This window comes from Pyrgilauda ruficollis, unplaced genomic scaffold, assembly GCF_017590135.1.
Source record: "Pyrgilauda ruficollis isolate IOZ18807 unplaced genomic scaffold, ASM1759013v1 scaffold8, whole genome shotgun sequence".
Taxonomy (NCBI): Eukaryota; Metazoa; Chordata; class Aves; order Passeriformes; family Passeridae; genus Pyrgilauda; species Pyrgilauda ruficollis.
Genome location: NW_024529932.1, coordinates 1,585,748 through 1,603,534, shown reverse-complemented (window position 1 = coordinate 1,603,534; position 17,787 = coordinate 1,585,748). Strand labels below are relative to the sequence as shown.

Genomic DNA, 17,787 nt, shown 5'->3' with positions numbered 1-17,787 from the left:
TCTCCCAAAATATGTTTTCTTTAAATAACTGAGAATATTATTTTATTTTGGTATAGTATATTTCCACGCTGCAGTATACTAGCAGAATTTCCATGGTTATACAGAAATAAAGGCCAACCTTATGCAAATTGCTTAAAAAGCGTACCTGAAGCTCTGAGTTAATTGGTAAGTTAATGTTTCAATGTGTCCTTATATTTTGTATCTATATTTAAAATAGTTCAGGGGTGAAACAGTATTTAGTCATATCTGAAATCAGTAGGAATGAAATAGGTAGATATGCATGCATTTCATTTTTTATGTTCATAGCCCAATGATGATTCTCATTCATGTGTACAAGTGTCTTGTCATCACTGGCTTTATACTTTGTTCTAGAGCAATTTGAAGGTTAGTATTGCACTTTGATGTAGTAGACAAAGGATTAAATTTGTTGGTTTCCCCTTGTGCCCGTTCCTTCAACTGAGTAATTTTTTTTAACAGTGTCAGTGTTAGCCAAAGGGAAAATAATATTTTGTACATTTCTTATGTAAAGAAACCCCAGTATCAAAGAGAGACAACTGCTTTATCTCCAAAAGACAATGAGAACAGTGCACTGTCAGAGAGCAATGTTAAGTTCCAGTTTAAAAAAGAACACGTGCTAGGCCCCCAGGGGAGCTCATTGTGCTGCTCATAGAGTAAAGTCTAAACTTTAAATGTGCTAAGTATGTTTAAAATTTATTGAGTTGACAGAATATTTATGAATACCTCAGTCTGTTAAAGTGATATTAATTCTAGGTAGCAAGTGTGTAGTACTGTGGTGGTGAAAGCGCAGAGGCTGAAACAAGGATTGCTGAAAGAACAGTAGCTAATTATCATTTTCAACTATGTATGAACCAGTATACACCCTTTTCTGTGTGGCTTAGACTAAGCAATCACTCTAACAACACCCCTCCTTTTCTTTGCCATGTTCTAGTTTCTTTTAAAATTTATTTTATTCCTCTAAGGACTGGATGAAAGCAGCTATAGGTATTTCACTGTGATTTTTTTCTTCATTGGCAATTGCTGAGATTGCAGTACATTGATGTAGTAAACCTCCTTATCCTATGTTGCTTCATATAAAAGTATGCAATATGGTTTGAAAAAGGAAACAACTGTAGGTGGTATTTTAAATGTTGTTGATAAGAAGCTGAATGTTAAAAATAGATATAAAATATCAATTTTTAACATTCAGCTTCTTATCAACAACATTTAAACATTTACTCACTATTATGTCATCCAGACAAGTTAGATTCTTTGTTTACAAACAGGTGAAACAATTTAATTTCAACAGGTAATCAACAATATGAAGATTTTGTTTCTAAAGTAAGAATTAAATATTTAATTTTAAATACTTTTAGTTTGATGCAGTTATCTGTTCTACAGGAGCCCAGCTTTTACTAGAAATGGTGATTCTTATTCTGTTTGCTGACTACAAGAGTAAAGCAGGAAAACTTTTATGTGTACACTTTTCAGTTAACATTCATCTCTGCAGTAAAGCAATTTTATATCTACCATTAAACATGCATTTAGAAACAGACATAAAGGGACTTACTCATACCTCAAAAGTGTATTTTCCTGGTTTCAGCACGCTTTGGATGAGATTCTAAATGTATTTCCTAAATCAAAGTAGGTATAAATTGAATCTAGTTTAATCTGTGACTGCAGTATAGTCAAAAGCTTGTTGAAAAAACTGGATAAATACACATAAATCATCCTTGCTGCTGAAGAAACGCAAAGATTCAAAATTTGTTTCCAGTCTAAAACTGAATGCCCCATTTTGCCTTTCATGTTGTTGCTCTAATTTAAAAAACTGGTACCCCAAGAGTTTCACTTCTCCTAATGATTCGTTTTTCCCACCTTTCCTTGCACTGGAATTTATCTTTCCTCTTCTGAATTTTGATTTGAATAGCTGCTCTTTTTCTTCTTGGTGGCTGCTGAGGAGTGTAGTGATTCCTCAAAATAAATTTGTCTGACTAAATTCTGCCTCCTCCAGTGACTGTATCCTCACTGATGAGATGTGAGTATGCTGAGTAACTTGAATTCAGCTTGAATTCCTCCTATAGTTTCCTAGATCCTCCTTTCATAGCCTAGCTTAGTGGAAGCAGTAATATTAAGGAAGAATAATAGCTAGTAATAACCACTGTATTAATTAAAGCTTGTCAGTTAGCCCTGTGGTTCCCTGTGCTGGTGCAAAGATGGACAGACCGCTGAGACATCCAGACCACTGATTATGAGTCATTCATCTGCAGGGTCCTATGATTAATCTTGTCAGCCTTCCAGGGGTTGGTGCTGGGGTAAAACTTCTGGAGTGAAAAAGTCTTGCTTAGACCCTCTTGGTTTTCCTGAATCCTTTCAGAATTTCGATTCATTCTTATATATTGTTCAAGACACACAGTCAGAACTTCATGCATTCACAAAGCTACCTGTTAAGAAGCCACTAGGGTGAAAGAAGTGGGGCACATAATAAATGTGTACCATTTGAGAAGCCTAGAGTATCCTATATTGCCTCCAGGTGCCAGTCCAAAAGACTAGGTTTTCCAGAGCTCATGTGTTGTGCAGATATCTTGATAGTCCTGACCATCCCAAATGGTGCTGGGATGGCTCTGTTCGAGCAACTGAATCTTAGCTCACACATGGACTTTAACCCTTCTGGCTACTCATGCCATGTGTCAGGGTCGGGAGCTGCTTTCTTCTTCATAGGGGTGGGGTTCAGTGGCTGGAGGACAGGTACCTGCTGCCGTTTGTGTTGCGGAATTCCCATGACATTTGCACTGGCTCACAAGTTTGACAGAGATCTGCAGGTGACCCATACTCTTTTGAGGCAGCAGGTCCTTGTTTGGCAGGTTCTCTGTGGGAAGTGATTTGACACAACAGCTACTCCAAAAGTTGCTGAATTAATTTACTGTACAGTTTCAGTAAGTTTACAATTGAACATTCCTTTTAAAAGTGTGTGATTGAAATCACACATTTCAGTCATTTCTATTGCATGTGCCCAAGCCAGAACATTTCAGGCAGGTTACACACAGTGAGATAAGCCTGTAGTGGTTGCTTTTTATCAAGTATGCATAGAAACACAGCTGAATCTGACAGAAACAGTTGCAGACTGATTGGAAAAAGAAGGAAGAATTGCATATTCACATCTAGTCAAATTGTAATCTAAACAGTTGTCTGAAAATTGAAAACTGGTACCGTCAATTTATATTGCTTATCCTGATGTGCTGCTTTCTGCATCCATCTAGAGGGCTGAATAGGACATTCCATCTTATTCCATAGCCTATTGTCATTGATGCATAGTTCTAATCTCAGAATGGTTATATTTAGTGCCAAGCTTATAGCAGAGTAAACACAGGTTATCCTGAAAGTGACTGAACTAGATTTGGGCATGAACAATCCAAATGTTTGGTTTAAAAAGAATTTTGCAGCAATTGCTTCTGACAAGTCATCTTCATTTTGATTTTCATTTGCCTATGTTATAGCACAGAGCTCTGCTCTAGTATATTGGTTCCATATATGATGACTAAATTTGCAATTCCTATAACAACTATGTTGAGCTGAATGCCTTCATATTACTCATTGGTACCCTCCACTGATGTAAAATCTTCCACGTCCTTTACTGTCGATATCCACTGGTTGTTTTTTTCTCACAGAGGAGCTCACAATAGGAAAAGCTATCCACCATCACATGTATCTGGAAATACCTTCTGAAGCCACTTGATGTATCTGGGCACTGCAGTATCGGCCTGTCCTGAAACTGATTAAGGATCTTTCATTTTACATTTGCAACCATGGAACTGATATCTTTGAGTGCTGAAAAGAAAGAGGATCTAGTTTACCTTGTAGAAGCATTTCTTGTAATACACATTAAATAATTCTGTATCAGTTGCTTAAAATCTTCTCCCAGAGGGAGCTACCTTTCTCCTGCTCTAGCCTCTTTGAAGTGACTCTTCTTGTGAATAAATTGGATGAGATCCCCATGATATGCTCTGGAGACCACCTATTCTTGTAGTTCACTCTTCTTCTGAGCCTACACTGCTCATGCACTTAAATGTGCCAAGCTTGGTAATTGCACCTTTCACCCACTCTGTAGTTTCTGAGTCACTGTGTTAAGTCTCCCAGGAGCACCATGTGCTCATTTTGTACAGTGAACTGACTGACTTCCTTTGGTTTTGCAATAACATAACCTCTACTGCTTCTGGAGCGGGTAACAAAGTGCAAATGAAGTGGCCATGCTGGAACAGCATCCCCAGTGTGGCTACCTATGCCAGCCTTTTTGAATGCTGCTGAGGTCAGGTTTTGTTCTGATCTCCGCTCCTATTCCTTCACCTTCTTTAAAAATTTGGTTAAAGGCTTAATCTTACCTGCAAACACTGATACAGAATGCTGGGGAAGAATAAAACTTGCAAAAGATCGCAGCTTATGTGAACTTGTAGAGCAAGAAGCTTCTTATTAATTTTTCTCATTCATTTTTCTAAGGTCATTAGTCTATTCCTAAATATTTTTCTTTCATGTACCACTTGACCTGTTCATCAGTTCACTTGGAAGTGAACATCTCCCAGAGTTACGGCTTATATTTGTATAATTCACTCTTTCAGTAGTTGAATCTGACTGTAGGTTAATGCATCATCTGTTCTTGAAATTACATGGATTTGATCAGCCTCTGATAAATTTTTTCGTGTTTGGTTGATATGAATATTGCATAAAGCTAGAGCACAGTGAAATCCTGGGGCAGTAGATGCTTCTAAAATGGTATTGCTGCCCTGCAAATGTAGGGGGAAATTCTTCCCATCCTTGCCCTCATAACAAGATCTCAAAGACAGCATATGCTAAATCTGTTCTACCAGACTGGCATTTTTTCCTACAACAGGTGTGGTTTATGGTGTAACAGAATTAATTGCTCAAAATCTAACCATTACCCAGTAAATCCTGCTGTCTGCTTTTATGATAGGCCAGATTGGTTCATCAGAAATGCCTCATCTTCATGCAATTATTTGTTACTCCAGTAAGCTTTTTTGTGTGGTTTGGGGATATTTTTACTGCTTCTGTGGTTGATGGTCTGGACTCAAACACTTTGCCGTACTCTTGCAGTCTAACTTCTAATTTTGAGACTCTGTTTAGGGAAAAGCCTCTACCCATTCATCTCTAGTTGAACTTATGGAACTTTTAGGGCAGCACGTTCATGCACCTCAGGAATAGTTTCTGACTCCCAGTCTGACTTTCCCAACTCTGCAAACATGAATTTTCCAAATCCAGTATCATTTGATGTTCTTGTAATAATAGCATGACAGGGATTTCTTTTTGTCTGTCTTTTGGGAGCATTAAGTTGCACTCAAAATGTTCCAGTACCTCTTCAGGAGCAGTTGGGTCAATTTATTTTTAATCTAGTGGTGTGCCCAGGATAAGATTCAGGGTTAATTATTAACACCAGAGCATCAGAGCATCTGTTCTGGGTTCTTTAAATGCAAGGATGGTGGTAATGAGTAAACTGATTTCTGTATCCTATAATATTCCTACCAACCTATAGGCTTTCTTCCAAGCTGGGTTTTTGGTTTAGCTAGTTAGATTAGATCCAGCAAGCTGAAATCTTTTTGTCACTTCCTTATCTGCCGGGTACACATATTGATGATGGACTTTAGTCTTATTTGTGTTTACCTCTATCTCTTGCTAAGAAAATTTTTCTTTCTAGCACACTATCTTGTTTGTTTAGCTTCTGCTAGCTGCTCAGACTTTTCAAAGCAATTTTCTTCACGTGCTTCCACTAAACCATCAGAAGTACATTATTTTCCCCTGTGAAACACCTGGCTTAGCAAATTTAGAGAGGTATATTGTGGGGCTGAATATGAACAGATGAATATTTGGCTTCCCTGTATGCATCTACCAGAAAAGCAGGTGCATCAAAAAAAGAAAACATGCTTGACGTTAGGCACCTCTTCCAGAATTTTTACCCTTAAAGGTGTTGGAGACATTTGCCTTTTATGTTCATTTAGTTATTTTGATTCTGCACTTAACCAAAAGTAGTTTCCATTTTTTAAGACTGATGTTACTAAAGATTGTGTGTGCTACTTTTACTAAAGATTGTGTGTGCTACTTTGGTTGTCCTCCCCACTATTGCTTTGGAGGGCAGTAATCTTCTCATTTGGCTTCTGCCTTAGCACAAGGAAGAGTCATGAGTTCTGGGGCTTGGCCTTCTAAAGCTGTGTTCTGTAGTTTGACAGCTTCTGTAGGCAGTCCTCTTCTTCCTCCTCTGCTCGTTTTTGCTCTTTCCATCCAGTTTGTACAAACCTTCGTGAAACCACAGGTTTGAAGTCTTAATGGATGCCTTCTCCTTGACAGTACTGTTGCAAAGACTGGGAGTTTCGATTTTTAGCATTCATTTACTCTCAGTGTTCTCACTGGGCATTGCTTTAGCACTTTTATATATTCTATGTATGTTTTTGATATATCAGTTTTATGTGAGTTTATGAGAGTTTTTATATGCTTAACATTTTTGCTCACTGCTGATTCTAGCATCATTCTTTTCAACCAGAATGTGGCTTAAAATCCACTGATGTTCCATTTGTTTTCCTGGCTAATGTTGTATTCAGTTGTCATAACTGTTACCATCATTCCTATTATGAGTTTCTCCAAAGTCATGATGCTTTTTTTATCCTCCTTGTTCACGTGTCTGACAAATATCAGCTCCTTCAAAGTGATGTTGGCTTGGCTTGTGCTGTTCACTACAGCTTGGGCAGTTTTGTGTGCTTGCTTTTCTGGATTGCAACTAAGTTCTTCATGTGTTTTGCCTTGTATCTATATTTTGTGTACTTGGGTATGATCATGATGATTGGAGCCTGGCGTGTCTTCCAGGAGGTTCATGTTTTGGTAGAGGAATTTGCAGGTCATTCTCAGTACTGGAGCTTTTGTATGTTTATGTATCTCCAGCACGCCCAAAGCAATTTTGATGGCAATGATTTTATCTTGGTCTTCCCCTAAATACTGCCTGAGCATTGTGTCCCAGATTTCAAGTCTTTTATCAGTGACTATTTTAGTTCACTCCAGTACTGCAAGATTGTCTCTAAATCACTCAAGAGTACTGCTTTGTACTTTTATCTTCTTTTTGTACTCTGTTTAAGAATCTCTCATATCTTTAATATTCACATGGGTCACAACATTCCTTGAACTATTTTGGTGCAGTTCCGTAATTAATCTTTTCTGTCAGAGGTAAAGGAAAATGATTAAACACATCAAGTGTCTCAGAAGCACTTGTTGTCAGAAATAAAGCTATTTTTATCTCATCTCCCATTGCTTCACAAAGTCAAATGCTGCTTAATTCTTTTCCAGATGACCTTTATATTTTCAAAGACTGTTTGCATCTCATGAGACTTGAAGCTGCTTTCCCAGCCCACTTGTCTCTCGGTGCTTTAGTTTATTGGGACAGGTTGTCGACTCCAGTGGTCGTGCCAGCCTGTCTGTGTGGTGAGTGGAATAGAACAGGCACTTTTTTATCTCGCTTGCTCATCTGGGCATTAAAAATGGCTTGAGTGAGTTGTGGCCCTGAGGTGTCTCTGCCTGCACTGCATGAGGAGTGCTTCAGATGCAGATGATGGCAAAAATGGGGTGAGAAGAGTCCCTGCCAAAGGGTGTGTCCTGTGTTTGCACAGCCTCTGATGGTGCTTGTGGGGTTTGCAGAATGCTGTGTGCAGTCCAGCTGCCTTCTCTCTGGCTGCCGTGCCGCAGGGTGCTGGCCCAGTTGGTGGCCTTTCAAAGCAAGGTGGGCCTGAGGGGGGTTTAAATCGGGCCTTGTGCCATGACACCTCGGCTGGACTTCAAAGGAGAAGTTTCCTGCAGCAGCCACCTGACACAGTGGGATCAAGGGGTTTTTGTTTCTTTCCATCACACTGTGGTCACTGTGTCTCCCTGCTGCATATCTAACTCTGATAATGTTTATTATGCCTGTGCATACAGTGTGTGAAAATAAAAACCTCCAAGACATTCATGTGCTCTAAAATTCAATAGCAAAGTGTAAAAATAACTCTTACCTGCCTTCCTATCCTTCAGGTTTGTTTTTTTCCCCTTCTGCTAATATTTTTGGAGTACCTGCAATGCATCCTGATGCCTGTGGCTTAGTTTCATGCTTTCAGGCTGCCTTCTCCCTTTCATTCTTATGCTAGTAAAGCTCTATTTTGCCTAGGATGAGGAAAAATGATCTTCTCTCTAGCCACTGTGCCTCCAGACAAATACTTAATGCTTTTTTGGGTATTTTTTTTCTGTAGAGGTGAGTATCACATTAAACAGAGGCACTTATTCTGGAGTTAATACACTGGTCTAGAACATGGGTTATCTGGTTTAATTTGTCTTTTTCTATGCATATTGTAATATCTCTGTTTCCAATTCTTAAAAGAGGAATGATACTGTTTTGTGCCTAATGTGTGGCTGCTATAAATTCATTCATGTTCATGTTCCAATGACCAGCATAGTGTGAAAAACAGTGGCTAATGATTATTGAGAAAGGACTGGAACAAAGGGTTCAGATGTGTGATCAATACTTAGAGTTGTAATTCTAGCAATTGTTACATGGAGTGGTTGTGGACTGAAAAAAAGTTCACTTGGTGTTCTGTGTACCATTTACATAGCCTAATTCTATTGCAAGGTTGTTGAGATTGGTCAAAAATACTAAATTAATTGAAATTATCATCTGTGGTAATGTTGGCTAACAGATTGTAAAAGTAAAACTGGAACACTACATATTTGGGAAGGAATAATTGGGGAAACCCAGAGTAACCATATAACTAATATAGAAGTCCCGTGCTTTATATATGATGATGTTATTTAACTAGTTTTGAAATATGGGAAGAACCGTAAGCAATTTTTACATACCTGTATCTGTTACTCAGTATTAAGAATATATCTTGATTGTGAAAGAGAACGTTTGCCCAAAGACTGTGTGGGTAAACCTGACTTAGGATCTAAGGGTGAAACTTACATTTAATGTGTCATCCTTTTGTTGTAGCTTTTGATTAAAATACTTATTCTTGATGATATGGGTGAAAAAACACATTTTCCCCTTCCAGGTACAAGGCCCATTGTGACTAATACATACTAAGTATCCCCATGTCATTCAAATATTTGTTTCCATTTTGGAAGGGCTTTTGATGTGGAATTGAATAATTATGTTTTGTTGGAAGTATATCTTGTTGGAAGTATATAATCCCAGTTTCTACTGATCAAAACCCCTTTGTATACCTTTTCCAATTAACTCTTCTCTTTGTACTAAGTCATAGCATCGTAGAATATGTAACTTGGGAAAAATCACCTTCTCTGGGCAGCCTGTGGCAGGACTTGACAACCCTTTCTTTCAGTGATTAAATTTTTCCTGCTATTTGATTTAAACTTCCCCTGCTGCAACTTGAGACCATTTCCTCTTTTCCTGTGACTTGTTACATGGGAGAAGAGACCGACCCCCGCCTGGCTACACCGTCGGTTGTAATGAATGATAAGATTCTCCCTGTCCCTCAGTTTCTCCCTGTCCCTCAGTTTCTCCTGGTTAAACAGCTCCCTCAGTTGCTCCTCATCAGACTTGGGCTCCAGACCCTTCTTGAGCTCCAGACCCTCCAGACTTGAGCTCCATTGCCCTTCTGTGGACATGCTCCAGCACCTCAGTGTCTTTCTTGTAGTGAGGGGCTAAGAACTGTTACACAGGATTTGAGGTGTCACCTCACCAGTGCCAAGTACAGTAACACTTTCCAATTCAGTTTCATTAATACACAAATAGACAGTTAAAACAAAATAATTCATCTGAGCATGAAGAGCAAGATATTAGTGCAATTTATATGTGAAATGAATGGTGTTATTACTGGTTCAGAAGACACAGAACTTAAAATTGAGAAAACTTGTTCTGGAAGAATGAACACAAATTATGGAATTGTGATGTTCCGATTAAAATTCTTAATTTGCTCTTGTGAAGACTGTGCATCATGATAGATATAAATTCTGAGAACTTGCAGAATAATCCATATCAGTGCCAGATTCAGGAAGATCTTAATGATAATGGAATTTAGAGGAGTAGTCAGGCAAACAAATATCTTAGTATTACTGCATTGTCTTCCTGTAGTGATTCAGACTGCACAGGTCTGTCCTGCCATAGAGTGGACAATCTCTGACACAGTAGGGCTTTGTCAGATTATGAAGCTTGTGTGTCTGTGTTGAATTACTTCTGCTATCACTGCAGGACTTTGGTAGGACATAGCCCAAGCTATGACATTGCAGGGGTTTTTTTTCTGCCTTGGAAATGTGTTTGACTCTTCCCAGGCTATTCAGGTCTCCTGCATGGAAATAGCAGGTGTGACCTGAGTCTTTACTATTCTGGAGTGGTTGCCTGTGTTAAGGCAGCTGGTGGAGCCAGAGATTTCCACTGGCTGTAGTGGGAGCTTGGGCTCACATGTGAACAGTGAAATATAAGGTGTCTTCAGCTCAAAAGGAATCCTACCCTAGAAATAGGATTCATTTGCCTGAAGATAGCTATGGGTGCAAATTATCATTTTATTGTGTTCTGTAGTACCTCAGGTGTCTCTGTGGAACTAAGGGATGCGATTTAGGGTTTATTGAGAGACTCACAGCTTTCTGAAACTGGCTGGAATTTGGGCTGGAAGTCCAGTTTGCTCTGAAGTCTCTAAAACTATATTAACCACCTAATTTTAGTCAAATGAATTCTGTTCCAAATTTCCATATAAGCTCTCTGCTTTGTCACTGGCTTCTTCCAGCTTTATTTCTATGCTGTTTTTGAATGCTTCATTAATCTACATCCACAGGGGACTATATTGCACTGTTTTCTAAGTTTAGCATTTTTAAAATGGAAATAATATAATTCCACTTCATGCACACTCCAGAGGGCAGACATTTAAGTGAACTTCTTCTTGCCACCTTTCATCTGCCTGTAGAATATGTCGTGTCTAAACTGAGTAACAGGTTTTTTCTGTCATCAGTGGAGAGAGATGGACTCGCAAAGAGTGACTCAGACTTCATATCTTAGACAATAGTCTTATCATTTTCTGTAGAGGCAGACCAGGGGACTTAGAAAGTAAAGTTGAGTGAGATGATCCCACATTGCTACACTTCATCTTTTTTCATTGCAGTGAGAGAGTAAGCAGTGAGAGAGTAAACAGCACTTCATTATGCTTGTAGAGGAATAATCTGTAGAATTCTCTTTCTCCTTTCTTCATGGTAGATCCAAAGCTACTAAAATGCTGGAAGATCTCTCTCCACTGATAGGAAACGAGAGTTCTGGTAGCCACAGTCCTCAAGGTGTTCTGTCTCTGGGCAGCATACTTGCAAATGAAGATGACATAGGTGAAATTACATATTTTAGAGTGTGCATGGTGGTATCTTAACATTTGAGATGGTAGACTGGAGATGAGTCACGTCCAACAGAGGAAAAATATATGACCCCTTTATAAGAGAAAATTTGGGTGTGGAAATTTGAGTTGCAAGTGGTGACAAATTTGTTCCCAATGGCATTTAAAAAATCATATTTTAAGTGTTGGGTGTTGATCCTGATGTGTAATGTCTTTTGTTCTTTCTTGAGCGTAACAGAGCTTCAGTGTGAAGTAAAATAAAGTTTGTCCTTAGGTCAGCTCTCATTTTTGACATGAGATTTTCAAGTCATTACTATAGTTTCTCATGAGCATCAAAAGCGTATTAATAGGGACAGATGGTCAGGCTACATCATGTTTATTGGAGCTATTGATGTATTATAAATGAGAGCATCGACACGGAAGTCTTCAACTCAGAGCTTGATTCAGACACATGCACATAGGTGTGGACTGTGATTCACATCTTCTGAGATTGTTCTCTTTGGCTTTTGGTGCCCACTCTGAAAGGGTGTGGGTCTAGTCTCCTGCAGGGCCTGTGTCAGATCTGTGCAGTTGTTTTATATACCCCACAATGACTCAAAGGAAGCAGGTTTCTGTATGGGGGCTGCTGAATTGTACCTTGCTTATTGATCTTGCCTTTAGTTGTCCTTTACTGCCAGTGGTTTTTCTCTCAGCAATGATAATTAAAATTCTGCTAGAGTAGTAATATGGTAGAATTTGCTGTTTTCCTGGGTAGTTAACAATGTTGATGTAAAAAATTATATTCCTAACAATGCTGGCAACTGGAAGTGATTGTACTTCAAAGCTTAAATGGTAAGAGTATATGAAAATAAAACTCTAAACAGCAGCTATCAATAAATTAACGATAAAATTTGCCAACATGCCAACTGCATGGAGTGGAATTCTAAGGCTTTCAATATGACTGATATTTCAGGGAAGGCTAAAAATGCATGTGACATTTTGATATATGTTTGTTTGATTGGTGACTCTGTATGGTCAGAGTGGAGGTTCGTGTCATCACAGCACATCTGAACAAATATTGAATGATGAGTCTTAAAATACAAATGTAAACTGTTAGTAGAGTTATTAGGTAGCTTTTTATTCTAATGAGTGGATCTCAGAATTACAGAATCACAGGATGTGTCAGGCAAGAAAGGACCACAGTGGTTCATCTGGTCCAGCCTCCCTGCTCAAGCAAGGTCATGATGGATCACATTACACAGAATTGAAACCAGACAGTTCTTGAGTATCTCCAGTGAGAGAAACTCCACAACCCCTTTGGGCAGCTTATTCCAGTGTTTGGTGATCTGTACAGTAAAAAAGTTCTTCTTTATATTCAGGTGGAACTTCCTGTGCATCAGTTTCTGCCTATTGCCTCTTTTCCTATAGCTCAGCACAGCTGAGCAGAGCCTGTATCCATTCTCTTGGCACTCTTCTTTAGATACTTAAAGACACTGATGAGGTCCCATCTCAGTCCTCTCTTCTCGTGGCTGAACAGGCCCAGCTCCCTCAGCCTTTCCTTGTAAGAGAGATGCTCCAGTCCCTCAGGCATCCCTGTTCTTCTCCACTGGACCTGCTCCAGGAGCTCCATGTCTGTCTGTCCTGAGGAGCCCAGAACTGGACATAGCACTCCAGATGTGCCTCACCAGGGCAGAGTAGAGGGGCAGGATCACCTCCCCTGATATGCTGGTGCTGCTCTTCTATCCTAATCCACCCCAGGACACCAATGCCCTTCTTGGCCACAAGAGCACTGCTGGCTCAGGGGCACCTTGTTGTCCACCAGGACCCCCAGATTTCCAGCAGATTTCCCCCAGCATATCCTGGGACATAGAGTTATTTGGTGCAGGACCCTGTATTTGCTTTTCTGGAACTTCAGGCAGTTCTTCTCTGCAGCTCTCCAGCCTCTTGAGGTCCTTCTGGAGGATTGCACAGAACTCTGTTGTATTGGCCACTCTCCCACCTTTGTGTTGTCAAATCTTATATTTTTACCTTTTTAACAATGACATAGAAAAAAAAAGATAATTTCTACTAATGTATAGATTACAAAAGATTGAATATGGATTCACAGAACAGTCAGCATTCTTTGATAAGCTAGGTTCAAAGAAAAGATATGTTTTAGATGGTGAAGGGCTCTGGAGTGATGGTCGTTTAGATGTGCATATGCTCTCACTGTAATTCTGTGGCCACATGAGCAGAAATAGTATGGTAAATTGTCTCTGGTTTTACTGCTGGCAAGACTGCCACTGGCATATAATGTCCAATTTCTGCAGTTGAAAAGCACATGATGACAAATTGGAAGAGAATCAGAGGAGTGCAGTGAGAGTGGTTAAAGAGCTTGAAGGTAACGCCTGAAGATAATGCAAGGCGTCAGGAACTTAACGTTTAGTTTTTAAAAGGAACATCAAAAGACTGTTATAACTGACTCTTTAAGATCTCAGGAAAGAAATTTGGTACAAAATATTCTTGCAGTAAAAGATAAAATTGTACCAAGACAAGTGCTTAAATTCTGATGCTAGGTATAAATAGTACATTTTAATAGATTAAATAGAATTATTGGAATAATTTTGCAGGACCTGTGGCAATTTTATTTCCACCAGACTTTCTAAAGTCCTGATATAGGTAGTTCTATATTCCTGTATTGTGTGTTCTGATTCAAAGAGTATTAAGTTCAAAGGTATTTCTTTGTTTTGTATTGTTTCAGAGTTTTGGGCAGTACTTTAAGGCTCTTTTTTATACATTCATGAATCTGAAGATAAAGTGATATTCCTGTAATGAAAACCTTTTTTGAAACATGTTTGGTTAAATGCATTTTCATTTTTGTAAATACTGGCAGTGTGTCTGAAGTCAATAATATAAGTTAATAAAGCCAGAAGTGTGTTTAATTCCTGTAATACTATCTTATGGAAAACTGGGATCCTCTTTTCCCCAACCAACTAGCAATTTCTGGTTGATACATGGTATTAATATGGTATTAAGAGGTAATTTAGGTATTGTAAACTACTGATGAATTAATAAGACTGAGCCCCAGTACCTGAGAATAATTGTATTACTTAAAATGGATTTTTGGGTCCATTAATTACAGCCTTTCTTTTCAACAGGCCCATGCTAAGGTCTGGCATCTCTACAATGACCATTTCCGTCCAGCTCAAAGAGGAAAAGTGTCCATTGCCCTTAGCTCTCACTGGATAAAACCCCAGCGTATGACTGAGAAGAACATAAGAGAATGCCAAAAATCCCTTGATTTTGTGCTTGGCTGGTTTGCTAAGCCCATATTTATTGATGGTGACTATCCAGAAAGCATGAGGAGCAACCTCTCATCTCTGTTGCCTGAATTCAGTGAGGCTGAGAAGAAGTATATCAAGGGAACAGCAGACTTTTTTGCTCTTTCTTTTGGAGCTACCCTGAGTTTCCAGCTTTTGGACTCCCACATGAAATTCCAGCAGTTGGAATCAATAAGCCTGAGGCAGCTCCTTTACTGGATAAACAGTGAATATAACAACCCCCAAATATTCATTGTGGAGAACAGCTGGTTCGTTTCTGGTACCACCAAGAAAGATGATGCCAAATATATTTACTATCTCAAAAAGTTCATTATGGAAACTTTAAAAGGTAGGACTTTGTATTAAAACATGCTTGAAAAAATCATAATGCAGTGTAGCCCACAGAGGTGTGTTAAGGCACCAGGCTGAAAACTGATTTCAGTCTTTAGCATTCATCTTAGCAAGTATGAAGTGAGAGTTCAAATCCCTTTCTTGGGTTTATTCTTTCCTTGAAGAACTCTCATATCTGCACATAGCATTTGGTGAGCTTGATGCTGCTGTCCTTGAAGACAGTAGGAAAATTTCTACTGTCTTTGGTAGGAGGAAGTGCAAGACATGTAAACTACATTCTCAGTGGCCTTAGGAGAATTTGCTGTGTCATATATTAATAGCTGCTTTCCTTATCTGAATGCATATGTACAAAACATAAGAATATATAAATGGAAAGGTAAATACTATGCAATAGAAATTCCCCTGAAAAAACCCATAAGGCTGAAACAGTACATTTTAAAATTAAATATTGGAACTTTTTCATTCTGCATCTTGCCCTTGCCCAAATTTTACATTTGTACAGCTGTGGGCATCAATCATAGTAATTTGAATTTCCATCAGTTAAAGGAGAACTGAATGGTTGAGGATATATAATCAAAATAATTTAATTTGTTAACCTATTATTTTTTCCAAACAGTAAGGAAAATATACCACCATAGATGAGACTTATTTGCTGTTTTCCTGTTTCCTGCTGGAAAAACATTTTTTCAATCCTTGTAGTTGCTAATAACTACTACTGTTGGGGCTCCCATTTCCACTTTCATTGTCTTTTAATTTTTAAATTTACAATTAATCAAGTGATTTACTTGTCTACAGTTTACTGTTCTTGGTTTAAAGAGTATTATTGTATCTATTAGTTCAGATGAAATAGACATTGTGTTACATTGCCATTTTCATATGGTGAATGAGAAAAAATTGGTTTCATTTTGTTCTCAGCAGTAATGAAGATGCAGAGGACTGTCAAATTGGTTTCATCTGCTGTTCCAGAAACCTAATTATTGCAAGTAAATTAAAAGGTGAATAAATACCTGAGCAAAACAGTAACTAACTGTTGCAAGTACACTAGTTTGCGTAAAGTCAGATGAAGAGCTCATCTTCATGAAGGGGTTGTAGTCCAGTTACCCCTATTTCTGCTTAGATTTTAAATTGTTGTAAATACATACATGGATCTGTCTTTTAATCACGGCTGGCTGGAAGCAATCTCAGTTTACAAAGTGTCTTTACATTTATTGTATCACTCAGTAAATAATAATAACAGCAACAACAGTATTAAAAACTTGTCAGAAGACACTGGCACTTGCCGAAACCTTTTATAGAAAAAAAAAAACAAAACCAGCAAGGAAAGCAGAGACACGCTGGGTCTGCAGGAGGGACTTTGGTATCATTAAAATGGAAAGTATTGCACCCAAATCTTCTGTTGTTAGAATCTGCAAAATCCAATATAAATACCAAAGTTCTGTATGCAATACTTTGGAGAATTTAGTTGAGAAATATCCAAAAAAGGCATTGTGCTGGCTGTGAGCAGAGTTGTTGGACAGCATTAAAAAGCTAACATAAAGGCACAAGCTTTCTCTCAGAGAGATGTATATATGCCTATCCAGTGCAATCAAACACTGTAATATGAAGATTTTTGAGGTATTTACCATGAAATTCACTCCAGTGAAGGGACAGTAAAATGACACAGGAACTGTAGCACTGAGAAGCAAGGATGATTAATTTAGGCATGGGGCCGCATAACTGGGGTTTTGCTACTTGCTAGATCTTGCCAGTATCTGTGCCTGGTTGTGTGTATGCACTGGTTCAGACAGAACTGCTTATTTCTGCATTTGCTTTAAGATGTAAGTGCAGCCCAGTTGGAGCAAACCTGTAGAGTGAAAAAGAATTGGTGTTGAGGGCCAGGTGTCCACATTCCATGTATTCCTGAAGCCCATTTCTGGATTAATTTTACCCCAAAGGAACCCTGGCCATGCATTCTGAGTCCACTGTGTGATGTGAACTGAAGCATGATGAGGGAGATTTGCTCAAAAAGTGTGCTCCTGATTTCCCTTGAGGTGCTGATGTAGGTGTCCATTCTGATACTGCATGCTGTAGACAACCTCTGTACATTTTTTAAATTAATTTTTTAATTTTCCTTTGGGAAAGGATAGTTATTTGGGATTCACAGCCATATTTGCTATTTTTAGTATTTTTTTTTTTTCAGGCACCATTTAGGTTGATTAGAGTAAATAGAGCTGTAATATAAAGTTGTTAAATATTAATTAGAGCCATTAATTGGTTGGAGATATCTTCTCCCATGTGTGGGGATCTTACTCTGGGGTCATATTCACTTCCCTTCTCTGTCTCTGGTGCAACAAACAAATGGATTGTGCCTTGTAAAGCAGAGCATGTTGCCTGGAAGGGCTCCTCTGGGTCATGTTGACTGGTGGAGGTCAGGTCATTGTCTGGGGAGTTACCAGGTCTGAATTCAGAGTCTTAGGCAGAAAAGGAATAGCCAGACCCATGGCAGGTAGGACCAAGCTATTCTCAAGTATGTCCAGAGGCAAAATATAGATCTTGGGCATCTTCCAGATGGAAGCATAAGCTGAGGGCTTCACACACCTCCCCTTCAGGCACTGGGCTTGGAGAGCAGCTGAGCAGAGGGTTTTAAAGATCTGTATTTGATACTTATGGGTCTGCCACATTTCCTTTCATGACTTCTATACTATTGAGCCAAACAGGACATGAGCTGAACTGCTGTTTAATTTTTAACCCAGCTCTGGCAGAGTTTTGGTCTGTACAGTATTACACTTGTAGGCATGCTCTGGGGGATTGCTCAAATCAGGGGTCACTTGCAGTGG

The 17,787-nt window shown here is 38.9% G+C and overlaps 1 protein-coding gene across 1 annotated transcript in view; it reads left to right on the top strand.

Annotated features, from left to right (window-relative positions):
* The window catches only part of KL (klotho), a 48,607-nt gene that overhangs the window by 17,852 nt on the left and 12,968 nt on the right, over positions 1-17,787 (top strand). The window contains exon 2 of the mRNA XM_041487334.1: positions 14,459-14,969. Coding sequence (XP_041343268.1) covers positions 14,459-14,969 — 511 coding nt within the window. The remainder of the gene's footprint in view (positions 1-14,458; positions 14,970-17,787) is intronic.